This window comes from Quercus suber, unplaced genomic scaffold (assembly GCF_002906115.3).
Source record: "Quercus suber isolate HL8 unplaced genomic scaffold, Cork oak 2.0 scaffold_17, whole genome shotgun sequence".
NCBI lineage: Eukaryota > Viridiplantae > Streptophyta > Magnoliopsida > Fagales > Fagaceae > Quercus > Quercus suber.
In genome coordinates this window covers 2,446,677-2,460,151 of record NW_027069482.1, presented here as the reverse complement: position 1 = coordinate 2,460,151, position 13,475 = coordinate 2,446,677, and the positions used below count along the sequence as shown (strand labels likewise).

Sequence of the window (13,475 nt, the reverse complement as noted above, 5' to 3'; positions counted from 1 at the left end):
ACATGCCAGCACGCCTATGTGTCACTTAACACTTTAAACTAACACGAAGTAAAATCAAATTTCTCAAACTTCATAATATAAAATTCAAGCAACTCCAAAATTCAGGAGTGTACTTTGCAATTTACTCTAATATATATTATAGATGTTGAGATCGCAAATTATTATTGAATGGTATAAATTATGGGTTTTGGCCCACATCCTTATCAAATTTGTACTCTAATTTTAACATATTGTATATAATAGTCAGTAATCTGTAAATTGTATTAGAAACTATAGTATGTATATTAGAATCTAACAAGGCTAGCCTCCAAGCAACTGACATATGTCCACGCAAAAAAAAAAAAAAAAAAAAATTTCGATATACACTTCTTCCAAGGACGAAGCCAGGAAGTAGAACAAAAAATTTTTCTTCAAGGCTAGCCTCCAAGCAACTGACATATGTCCACGCAAAAAAAAAAAAAAAAAAAAATTTCGATATACACTTCTTCCAAGGACGAAGCCAGGAAGTAGAACAAAAAATTTTTCTCTTTAAAATCAAAACTAGCATCCTTATAATATCAACAATATTTAATAAAAAAAATTCAAATAAATGAAAAAACACAAAATAGATGTTTCTTAATACATTGCAATACAATTTATCAAAATTGAACTTGGCTATTTTGGTTTGGTTAAGGGAATAAAATATTTTGGTATCAATCAATAGCAGTGTACTATTTCAATATCACCATTGTTTTTATATATGATATATATAAATGAAGATGTAATTTTTTTATTTTATAGTTAAATAATTAAGTAGCTGACTCTAAATTTGTAAAATCTTCCATTTAGTGGATACGTCAGTATTAGTTGCATTGCATACCCACATCGGAACTTATAGCAGTTTGTGGTTCCCAACTTCTAATATTGACATTTTTTAACCAAGAAAACCTATAAAATCATTCAAGTGAATAAGCACTTAAATTTGTAATCTTGAAGGTGTTGTTGCGGAGGCAATTAAAGGAAACTTTTTGATAGCATTGGCCATGGTCTATTTGGGGTATAACAGGCATATTAGTTCGCGTCAATGGACATTTATATTTCTTAGTCCTTGTCATCAAAAAATAAATAAAATAAAAAGAGTTGTTAGCCCATATTGTTGCAAAGTGGGCCCTTGCTTGTGATGTGTATGAACATCTCTCTCTCTCTCTTTATATATATATATATATATAACTGAATTTAAATTATATTTTATTTTTAAACCTTTTATTAGAATCTTGGCACTTAAATTTTCTTTAAACGGTAAAATATATAACTTATCATTCTCTCCTTTAAAAGTTATTATGACTTTTAGTTAAAGTTTATAGTGTACCTTTGTGTTATAATTTCTTTCCTTTTGTATTTGTTTGTTTCTATATAATAAAAAAAAAAAAAATCATACATATAAACACAATCATAATAAATGCATGATTCTAGAATACATAATTCTATATACAAATATAATATAATAATTATAAATGCTTATATTAATAACTATAATAAGTATTCTATTTTCTTCTATAAAAAAAATCCTATTTCATATTTATTTAAAAGAAAAGATATAAAAGAGGAGAAAACAAAATAGAGAAATGCTATGGTTACGGTCATATTTTTCTAGAGAAAAATGCTCATACACTCCCTGAACTTTGAAGCAGTGGCCAAGACACTCCCTAAACTTTTTTATTAGCCAATTTACTCTATAAACTTTACATACCTGCCAAATTAGTACCTCCGTTAATCTACTGTTAAAAAAACTAATGGAATGATCATGTGAGATACACATGAGTTTTAAAAAAAACAAACTCAAACCCCTTAATTTGAAACCTAGTGGATTGATGCAAAGAAGAGGAGCAAGGTTTGGCCGGATTGACAGGGGGCTTCGAATCCCCACACGAATCCAACAACACATAGAAAACACCATAATCAGCACAAACACCTTGACCCATATACTCCACAACTTTTCTTTTCTTTTCTTTTCTTTCTCTTCTTTTCTTTTCTTTTCTTTTTTTTTTTTTTTTTTTTTTTTTTTTTTTTTTTTGCATAACAGTGGAAATTTTATTGATGAAACAAAACATTACAAGATAAATTGGAGTTCACACTTAAACCAGAGTAACCAAACACTAACTACAACACACGGGACTACACATCAACTATTACAACAAAACTAAACAAACAGAGAAGTCCTTAACCACACCAAACTACCAGCAACTAAACATTACCCCCCAAAAAAAAAAAAGGGAAAATAGACCACAATTTCGACAAGGCCAGTTGTTAGCCCAAGAAGAAAACAACTCCTCCAGCCACACTAAACGAAACCACTCAACACAGATGAATCCACTCCACAACTTGTTCAACCTTGCCCTCCTCACACAAACCCATCAAATCAACATTTGGTGGGTCACCGCATAATGGGTCACTCTCATTTTTATTGTTAAGCTAATTACTGTTCATCTTTTGCACATTGGAGTGATTCTTCTTCCTATTACTCTGTTACTTTAAAGAAGGTTCAGGGTGGGATTTGTACTGAGTGTTTATGCTTTGGTAGTGAGAGACACCACTACTGTGGTGGTAATAAGCCTTTGAGTCGTGGGTATTGGGTAGTGCGTAGGTGCAGGGAGATTTGGATGATGATAATGGAGTTTCTTGAGCCCTGAAGAGATATTAGAGAAGCCATCCACCATCCTCTATCTGGTCAAATATTGCTTCTTTTCTTTGTTTAATCCAATGAGTTTTCAATAAAGGGGTTTGAGTTTGTATTTTTAAACCTCATGTGCATCTCATGTAACTATTCTGCTAGTATTCTGCTAGTTTTGACAGTACACTACGTGGCTGGTATGTAAAGTTTATGGAGTAAATTGGCCAATAAAAAAGTTCACGGGGTGTCTTGACCACTACTTTAAAGTTCAGGGAGTGTATGAGCATTTTTCCTTATTTTTCTATGTAATTGACTAATAATTTGACCAAACGTACTTTACTTGTAATTTGACAGTTCTAAGTTGGGTTTAATATATCAATTAATATGTTATTCAAAGTTTCAAACATATTAAATGGTAGCATTAAAAACATGAAGGTTGATTCAAGAAATAAGTGAAGAAAAATTATTTCATTAAATCTCGACACTAGCTCGACAGATGCTGTTATTGAAAATTAATGGAGAAGCTCAACACAAACTCGATCTATCGAGATCTACAATTTTAGAAATCTCAAATTTGAAATTCGGCCCATGATGACTTCAATGATTAAGGTTTCTCTTCTTACAACCTTAGTCATATATAAGACTTATTTTAAAAGTCATCACACACAAAAACAGAAACTTAGAACTCATACACTCTGTGAAAAGTTACCATGTTTGTATGCCTTAGGGTTTTGAAACCAAATGCTTTCTAATCTTCATCGTTTATGAAGTGAAGAACTTTGCAGCCAATAACAATCAATCAAGTTGTTGGAGTTAGTCACATACTGGAATCCATGCAAAGGAGTTAGTCACAGATTGGAGATTTGTGCAACAAAAGAAAGAAGTCTGCTATAAGATCAAGCTCAATTGGGTATTAAAACGAATGTTCAATTGTAGGTTGGTATATTGGGATAAGCCAGGATAGTGGTAAGATTCCTTATACTTGTAACTGTTTGATTATTGATTAGTGGATTCTTGGGAGTGACGACTTTAAATTCACCCGGTGAGATTTTTTCCTTGCGAGAGGTTTTTTCCATTTGTTAACAAACTACCGTGTTAATTTATTTTCCACTACATATTAGTTATTTGGTGATTTGTTGGTGCCTCCACGATTTGCATGTAATTTGACCTAATTAATCAACTTGGGTAATTAGATTAATTAATTGGGGCCAACCTATTTTAACCCAATAGTTATGTCTACAACATTTTTACAGCAAATTTTAAAATAATATATTGTTACTTACTATTATTCAAAGTGGTAGGTTCAAATTAAAACTAGAAATAATTTGATACCTAGAATTTTGTTGTGAAAATGTTGAAAATATTATAGACAAAACATTTCTAAAAAAATATATTATGTAAACTAGTTTAACACTCATTAGGAAAACCAAAGCACGAATAAATATTTGATGAGTTGTTAAAAAAGAAGAAAGCGGAGTGAAAAGTAAATGCAAAGAAAGAAGAACATATAATCTTCTGTTAGCCATGTTGATTCCTGCGTCGTGCGTGCCAATCCTTGTCCTCCTCAAATTTCCAAATAAACCATCACATGATGCTACAACCAAGTTGAGCAGCCATATTCATAACAGCAAGAGACGTCTCCAATTCTTGAAATGCTGTCCGAATCCCCTAAAAGCGTACTCAAACAAGAATCGGGTACACTTGAATCAGAAATCAAGGTTTTACTTTTACATTCAATTTTTTGGGGTAAATTGAATATATAATTATACTGTTTATGGGTGTTAGAAGTTTACAAACTATGCAGTAGAAAATGAAGTCAAGCTAATTAATTTAGCTCTTTTTTTTCTTTTCTTTTTTTTTTCTTTTTTTTTTTTTTTTGTGAGAATACTAAGTATATTTAACACACATATAGATAGAGAGGGAGAAAACTTTTTAAAAAAACTTACAGTGGTGTATCTAATGATTTTAATCCAAATTTATAATAAAATATAACTCTTCAAGATCCAATTGTCTATATTTCCAAAAACAACCCTACTAACTACTTGAAAATAATTTAATAATATGACAAGACTTAGATATAGCTCCTTAATTACAGCATACTAGGTTACCCAATTAAATTTCAATGCATATATGTGTTAACTGATAGTACTAAAAGTGCAGGAATGACCTAGGGAATGTTTCCAAATTAATGTTGTGTTTATTTTATCTTTAAGTTTAGCATCTTTATATCAAAGTGACAAAGAGTATTGTTAGACGCAAATAAATAATCTTATAACATTAATTAATCTTAGCATCAAATTTTGTATAAAACTCTTTGCCTCTCTATTTCTTTTTGTTTGTCTATTTGATTTGTCATCACATTTTTTTTTAGTCTTTTTTTTTTTTTTTATGCATTCTTTTTTACTTACAACAATAATTAGCATTTTCAAGAATCATTTTGTTAATACTTTTCCATTTTTCTCAATTGAAACACTGGACTTGCCCCCTGAAAATAAGAAGCCTCATATTTTGGCCACATTTTCCTCTTCTCTCCTCTTTCATCTCACCTCTCCAATGTGAAACTAATATCCTTTCCATTTTAATTGATTTGGAGACTCATTTCATTATTAAGATTTCATTTCTATATCATTACTATTTTAAACTTTTCTCGAATAGAATTTGTATGGACTGAGAATAACAAGTTGGTCTCGAACTGCAAGTCCACTCATTAGATAGTCTTGGCCCATCTCAGCCTACCAGCCGAACTATCTGGAACAGGCTGAACATACGAATAAAGTACCCCAAGACATGTCATGATCAAGAGACAATGCCTTAGGAGAATCCGTCTACCGAGCAATAACCGGCATCAGGCATAAGTTATTAGGAGGTCAGTCAACAACAGGAAGTGGGTCCTCTCTGACTAGAGATATGATACAGAGGGCCCACTAACATTTGGAATATTCTCTCATTATGATGACCACACTAAGAGAGGGATATAAATAGGGAAGGAGTGGTAGAAAGAAGGAGTTGGAAAATTTTGGGAAGCGAGACATGAGAGCAGTAAGGAAAAATACATCCCAGGGAGAAGGAAATCCTATTCAGATTTCAGGGAGAGGGCTTGGTTGCTTAGCAGCCTTCTCGGCTGAGCTAAGATCAAGGTGGTTTGGTGTCAAAGTAACACTAGAACTCCAAAAGTGACATCAATAGCCACATCTTGGATCTCCCATTGTGGGGAAAGCCCAACCCAAAGTACAAATAAATTGGGGTTTAGGCCCAAAAGCCAAAGGTTATTAGGAATAGACCACCACATAATTAGCAATACAACATTCCGCAAATGTTCAAGCCTTCATGCATATATGGCATGTGTAAATAACATGAAACATGCTATACAAAAAATTTGACTTGTTTTAACTCACTTTTAAATCTTTCGACACTTTTGAGATATTTATCATTATTTTTAACTTTTTAAAGGGTCAAATATCCTCAATAAAGATAAATCACTTGTTTTGAAGGTCACAAAGGCTATCAAAATTTCTTTTTTGATGGTGTATATTTCAAAGGTCATTAAGGATCATCCTGACTCTCAAAACAATCTTTTTTCGTGGGTTTTTCATTTTTTTTCATGGGTTTTGACCCTTGTAAAAACCTAACCTTTTTTTTTGTGGTAAAAGGCCTTTGCACAGTTTCTCCTTTGACATGCACCTGGTGCTATTGCAACCTTTCAATGGGAGCCAAGAGGTGGTGTTGAAGTCTTTGACTATGAGGCATGGATGAGTTGAGAAGTATCTACTGTTTAGAGGCCACACTAGTTGCCATTCTTAATCAGCTTCAGCTTGTACTTGGTGATCTTGGCAACATCCGGGAGACTCAAGCTTCACATGGTGATTGTCTTAACCATCTTATTGATGAGATGTGTCAAATGAACACTAGGATTGGAAGTGATTGAGAGCACTTACCAATGTTTTGAAGATCAATGGAGGCCGAAAATGGGATTGGAGGAANCATTCCAAGCAAATACATTTATGTTCCTTCTGAGAAATTCTACTAATTCTCCTTCTCTTGAGATGGCAACTGTGAGCCGACTTGAAAAAACTTCTCTGGATCATCCCCAATAATTACTTTTACCAAATCTTCACATTTTGTCTCTTCGGCTGTTTTATCGATAGGCGCCGCTGAGTCTTTTAACTGCTATAAGTCTTCTCTTGGATGGGCCGAGGACTTAGTTTCAGGCTTATTTGTATGGCCGCCACCAAGCATCTTCTGGCCACAGATTGATCTCCCAAAATTTCTTGAACCCTGCCTTCAGATGGATACTTAATTTTCTAGTGCAGAGTAGAAGGAACAGCCCCTAGTGCATGAAGCCAGGATCTGGCCATGATCGCTATATAGGGTGAATATGCATCTACAACAATGAAATTCACTTCCACTATCTCTGGACCAGTTTGCACAAGTAATCGTATTTGACCCCTCGAGACAATGATCTTTCCGTCAAAACTCACCAGAGGAGAACTATAGGGAGTTAAGTCCTCAGGTTTTAAGTTCAGCCCATTGTAAAGGTCAGGGTACATTATCTCAGCTCCACTGCCTTGGTCCACCATCATCCTCTTCACATCATACCCTCCAATCCTGAGGGTAACCACCAAAGCGTCATCATAGGGTTGGATAGTCCCAACCTTATCCTCATCTGAGAAGCCCAGGATTAGTGAAATTTCTCTTTTAGCCCTCTTCTGATCCTGATCAATGTCTCCTGTGGGTAGACGGGCCATGGACATTATCCTAGATGGCCAGGATCCTGTTCTCCCCGGTACAGCAAAGATAACATTGATAGTTCCCAAGGGGGGTATTGAAGAATGATCTCCACGAGGTTTCGAGCTTGCCTGGCTCCCTTGGCCACTGGAATGATGCAGGAGTTGTTTCAATTTCCTTCGCAGACAAGTTGGTCTAAATGGTTCCACAGACTTCTACAATTCTCTATGGTATGCCCATGATCCTAGTGGTATTGGCAATAGAGGTTATGATTACGTCTTTCAGGGTTTCCTACCATCTTATTCGGTCGTTTGAAGAATGACTCGTTCTTAATCTTCTCCAATACTTGTTGCACTGGCTCTTTGAAAACGACGCTGACAGTTTGAATATTTGCTGATCCTAACTGCCTAGCAAAATCCTCCTTGATCTATTGTTATTGTAACGATCCGATCTGAAATCCCTCCTCTCTTGAGGGATAACCTTATCCTTCCATTTTCCTTGCTGTTGATTTTCTTCAACCCACTTATACTTATCAATCTTGTCCATTAGTTAATGCACACTGATGATAGGTTTTCCAGTAAGAGATTTCTTCAAACCATGGTCAGTGGGGAAGCTGAGCTTAAATGTATTTAGGGCCACTTCGTCAAAGTCATCCTCCATCTCATTAAACATCTCCTAGTACCTGTCTGAATACGTTTTCGGGGTCTCGTCTTCTTGCATGTTTAAGGATAGCAAGGAAGCTAAGGGCCGAGCGACTCTCCAACAAGTGACAAAAAGAGAACCAAATGCTTGAGTGAGCTCTTTAAAGGAGCTAATAGAATCTACTCTCAGGCTGTTAAACCATCTCATCACAACTGGTCCTAGACTAGAGGGGAAAACTTTACAGATCAAAGCTTCATCTTTGGAATGGACAGCCATCCTTTGGTTGAAATGGCTCACGTGTTCCATAGAGTCTGATCGACCATTATAGATAGTGAATATTGATTGATGAAAACGACGAGGAAGTCTTGCCTTTTCAATTTTACGTGTGAAAGGCGATTTGGAGATTTGGTTCAAGACTTTGCTCATAGCGACATTTCCTACCCCTCCATCTGATGGGCTTCGATGTTCCCGTGTACGCTACCTTCACGATCACCTTTCTGCTCCAGGTTGAGAAAAGGATCAAAATGTTGGGATGCCCTAGATTCTGCTAGTTGTTGACCTGGTTCAACCATCGTCAACTGTTGCTTTCACTCCGGCTCAAGCTCTTCCCACAGACGGCGCCAATTGTAGGATCAAGATTTGTAACCAAGCCCAAAATATGGGATGTGAGCCTAAAAAAATACAATGAATTTTAGAGAGTTTGGTGAAAGAACTGAGCTGTTTATGAACTAAACAACAGTTAATCAAGATTTTCAAAGATGAACAAGTACAAAAACACACTTGAAACTTGAATAAACTGATGTTCGAAGAGATAAATTATTTGAAAGGCTAATACCATTCTTAGAGCTACAGTAAATTTTCCTTCTTCTTCTTTTTCTCTTTTCTTTCGATCCCCTCTTATGAGAGGTCTCTTACATTTATATAGTTTTCTTTATAACCATCTTCATCATGCACTTGTTTTTCATCTATGCATTCACTTGAGTACATGTCCATCAAGTATCTTCTTTGGTTTTCCATGAGTGGTGGCAGCTGAGATTGCACTGTTCCGGGTCTTCTCTACATAAATGCGGCCAGAAAAGTTACTGCAGTGCATTAAATGGTGGTGGCAGCTTTTTCTTTAGATATTTCTCTATTCTATCATCTTTATACGTGCATGAAGTTCATCCTTATTGTTGAAACTTTCTGGAAGTTTACCCAAACTGCCTAGGTATTTGCTTGACCGATACTTTTCAAATCCGAGGAGGTTACAATCCTCGGACTATATTCCTTTATCCTTTCCTTACGTGATTCTCCACTCTAAGGCCTTTCCCAATCCTTTACTCCTCCTCAGACGTACCCACATCTTCAAATAGGGCCCAATGCCCAATATACGAATTTGGGCTTTTATCCCCACAATAACTTAAACCATGATAATTTCATGTAATTTTTTGTTAATATCTAAATTTTAAATATTCTATCAATATATAACAATATTTATCATTTTTTTGGTTACTAAAATGAAACATATCAGTGGCACATAATATTTCTAGTATGTTACATAGTCCATAAAATGTTACATATTATTCTATGATCAACCTTAAGGTGATTTAGATCATAGGCACTAACACAACAACAACAAAAAAAATTATGAAATTAAATGTGTGATTGTTTCATTTAATATATATTATTTTAATTTCCAAAATTAACTTAATTCAAGTGGTTTCTCAAAAATAAAATAAAAAAATAAAAAAAATAAAAAACTTAATTCAAGTGGATCGATGTGCAAATGCAAGAAAAACTACTATTTTAAAAAAAAATTGTGTCTATTAATTGTTAAGACAAAGATGTAAACTTATTACTAAAGAAGAAAATTAAAGAAGAAGAAGAGAACAAAGAAACTTACCTGTTGTGGTGTATTTGGAGCATATCGCGGAACTAGTGCCTGTATTAAAAAACTTAGATCAAGTTTAGAGTTTTTTTTTTTTCTTTTTTTCTTTTACTAATTCAATAGTTGGAAGATGGAGCATTTGAACTCCAATATTTCCATTGGAAACACCAAGAATTATTAATTGAACTTCAAAGCTCTTGACATATCTAGAGTTATACAACATAATCTTTTGTATATAGTTTGATCTAATTCAAACTATCTACTACCTCTTCTAAAAAAATTAAAAAATAAAATAAAAAACTATCTACTACCAATTGGTACATTTCAAAATAGAAGTTCAAAATAAAAATAGAAGTGCAAAATAAACTAAATTCAAAATAAAAAATATAAATAAGAAGTTTTTCACACCAACGTACTTGCATAATATTAATTTTACTAAATTAACTTAATTCAAGTGGATTTACATTTAAGATATAAAATTATCAGTAAAGGGTATTTTTTTTTTTTTTTTTTTTGAGAAGGTAGTAAAGGGGAAAATTAAAGAGGAAGAAGAAGAAGAAGAAAGCTGAAAAAAATTAGCTGTTGAGATATATTTGGAGCATGTTGAACCAGTGCCTGCATTAAACAATTATAAATTTTTTTTTTTAGAATCAAAGTTTAGAGTTATTACAACACAATTTATTTCATCAGTTTGATGTTTCAATATATATATATATATATAGTTTGACCTATTGATTTGATAATATAGATACATGAATAAGTGAGTAAAGCATTTATATTCATCCATAAATAGGAAATGCTAATTTCCCTCAAAAGGTAAATAAATACTAGTTGTTACCGTTAAACCTTAAAAAAAAAAAAAAAATGATATGTTGATAATATTTTCACAAAAAAAAAAAAATGTTAATAGTGGATAAAAAAGTAATTTTAATGATGAATTCAAATTATAGCTAATTATAATTTCTCAAAAAGTTTCGTCTTTTTTAGCATAAAATTTACTTTTTTTTTTTTATTTTACATAATCATTTTTTAAAATATTTCACATCACATTATCTATTTTATATTATGTAAGTGATTTTGATAGTAAATGTGTAAAATTAATATTTTTTTCTATTTTGCATTAATTAATGCAAATGCTCTTACTCTAATTTCATTTTTAACTTACTACTAATATTATTTTTTTAAATAGCCAAATATGAAGGAGTTACACATATATGGTTATAAACAAATTTTATTTTAGTAATTTTTCCTATACTTGCTGACTTGCTGTTTACTCTTTATATTTTTCAACCCAAAATGGAAAACGAAAAAACAAAAACATTTTCCTTACCTGTTGAAGATTTGGGGCACCTGCGAGAAGAGGGAGTCCTGCCTTGGCCCGGAGCAAGACGTAGCTATCCAAGAAGTAGTTATGGTGGGGATGCTGCTGCTGGTGCCTCCGTGCCCCGTAGCACGTAGAACAAAGGTCGTAGGTGTTACCTCTAGCATTGTCAAAGCATGCAACGCACGTGAAATACAGTCCCATTAGGCAAATTCTACAGTAATCACACCACACACCCCTGGTTTTCAAGATGTAGTAAAACGTGAGGACTTCAAAGAAATCCAAGGTGCCATCTCCATTGCGGTCCAAACTACGGAATAAATTGGGGTCGATCCAGTTGTATCCGTTTTGAACGAAGAATTGGACGAACTCATTGAAGCTAACTCCCCCATCGCCATTCGTATCCATTGAATTGAAGAATTCTGTTGCTCGTTGCCTAAGTTCATTGGAGGCATTCCTATAGTAAGCTGAGGCAGCCATGTGTAACTCTTCCATATTTGCCATGTCAAAGGCTGCTTGAGCTGCTTATTGAGTTATACGTTTAATTTGGCAATATGATGATAGCATTAGTCTTAATTTGCTCAGTTAAATAGAGAAGTATGTACTGGTTTGCATAGGCTAGCTAGGTCCAGCTGTTCTAGCACACCCCTTGTCTAAAAGTCGTGGTTTGGAGACGTTGACTGTAGCAGTGACAACCAAGATTCTGTGCTAGCTAGGTCCAGCTGTTCTAGCACACCCCTTACGTAAAAGTCGTGGTTTGCAGACGACCGTGGCAGTGACAGCCAAGATTCTGTGTTTGGTCTATCCAGTGGATACTTTAAAAATGGATAATAAGAAAAAAATTATATATGTACTAGCGTTTGAGTAGCGCGCATTACTTAATAGGGCAGATCTGGCTGACTCACTCGATTCAGAGCATTTTTTATGGCTTCTTTAAAGCCAATTTTAGAGAAAAAAAATATCTCAAAATTCACTTCAACAGCTTTTTCATTTCTGTTTTTTTATTTAAATTGCTATAGTACTTCTCTACAAGTAGAGAACACTGTAATGTTTTTTGTTCACACTTCAAATGTTTTTAACTATTATAATAATTAGCTATTGAATAAAAAAAATGTTAGAAGATGTATAGTTCTTAAAAAAAAAAAAATGAAGAAATAATATTTAAATAAGATAGAGAAATAATAGATAATTTTTTTGAGAAATGTACTTGAAAAAAAATTATATATGTACTAGTGTTTGAGTAGTGCGTCACTTAATAGGTGCAGATCTGGTTGACTGACTGGTTTCAGAGTTTCCATGGCTTCTTTAAAGCTAATTTTAGAGAGAAAACACCTTAAAAATTCACTCCAACAGCTTCTTCATCTCTTTTTTTTTTTTTTTTTTTTAAATTGCTACAGTGCTTCTCTACAAATAGAGAATACTGTAGCATTTCCTGTTCACACTTCAAACGTTTTTAACTATTATAATAATTAGCTATTGAATAAAAAAAATGTTGGAAGATGTATAGTTCTTAAAAAAATAATAAATAATGAATAAATAAATAATATTTAAATGAGATAAAGAAATGATAGAGAATATGTTGGAATATGTATTTAAAAAAAAAAAAAATTATATATGTACTAGTGTTTGAGTAGTGCATCACGTAATAGGTGCAAATCTGGTTGACTGATTGGTTTCAGAGCATTTTCCATGGCTTCTTTAAAGCCAATTTTAGAGAGAAAACACCTTAAAAATTCACTCCAACAACTTCATCATCTATATATATTTTTTAATTGCTACTGTGCTTCTTTACAAGTAGAGAATACTGTAGCGTTTCTTGTTCACACTTCAAACGTTTTTAACTATTATAATAATTAGCTATTGAATAAAAAAATATTGGAAGATATATAGTTCTTAAAAAAAAATAATAAATAAAAAATTAATATTTAAATGAGATAGAGAAATGATAAAGAATTTGTTGGAAGATGTATTTGAAAAACTAGGTAGGTAAAAGATAAATATCACTATTTACTATAAAATTTTTTTTACCCAAGTGGAAAAGTACATTATATAGTCGTTGGTTCATCATTCTATTATTTTTGTTGGCTTTGGATTCCTTTGTATAAAGACAAAATTAAGACAGTTAGATAGGGGAAGAAACTCATCTCGCATTTGTCAACTCTTAATATGTACGCGCCAATTGCCAAGTGTGAAAGAATGAGTTGTTTCTTCACAATTAAAAAAATAAAATAAAATTCTTTTAGCAACGAAGAAGTTTTGACGGACCAAAA

General features: G+C 33.1%; 1 protein-coding gene across 2 annotated transcripts; it reads right to left on the bottom strand.

Annotated features, from left to right (window-relative positions):
- Nucleotides 1-8,734: 8,734 nt before the first annotated feature.
- LOC111988336 (uncharacterized) lies at nucleotides 8,735-11,839 on the bottom strand. Of its 2 annotated transcripts, none has more exons than XM_065760176.1 (2): nucleotides 11,215-11,830; nucleotides 8,735-9,938 (listed from the first exon to the last, which is right to left on the bottom strand). In XM_065760176.1, the coding sequence occupies exons 1-2, from the start codon at nucleotides 11,707-11,709 to the stop codon at nucleotides 9,855-9,857; spliced, it is 579 nt and encodes a 192-aa protein (XP_065616248.1). In that variant the 5' UTR covers nucleotides 11,710-11,830; the 3' UTR covers nucleotides 8,735-9,854. The 2 variants fall into 2 exon arrangements, with proteins under 2 accessions (XP_065616248.1, XP_065616253.1); XM_065760181.1 differs by lacking the exon at nucleotides 8,735-9,938 and adding an exon at nucleotides 10,389-10,499 and having other exon boundaries at nucleotides 11,215-11,839.
- Between the last annotated feature and the right edge of the window lie 1,636 nt (nucleotides 11,840-13,475).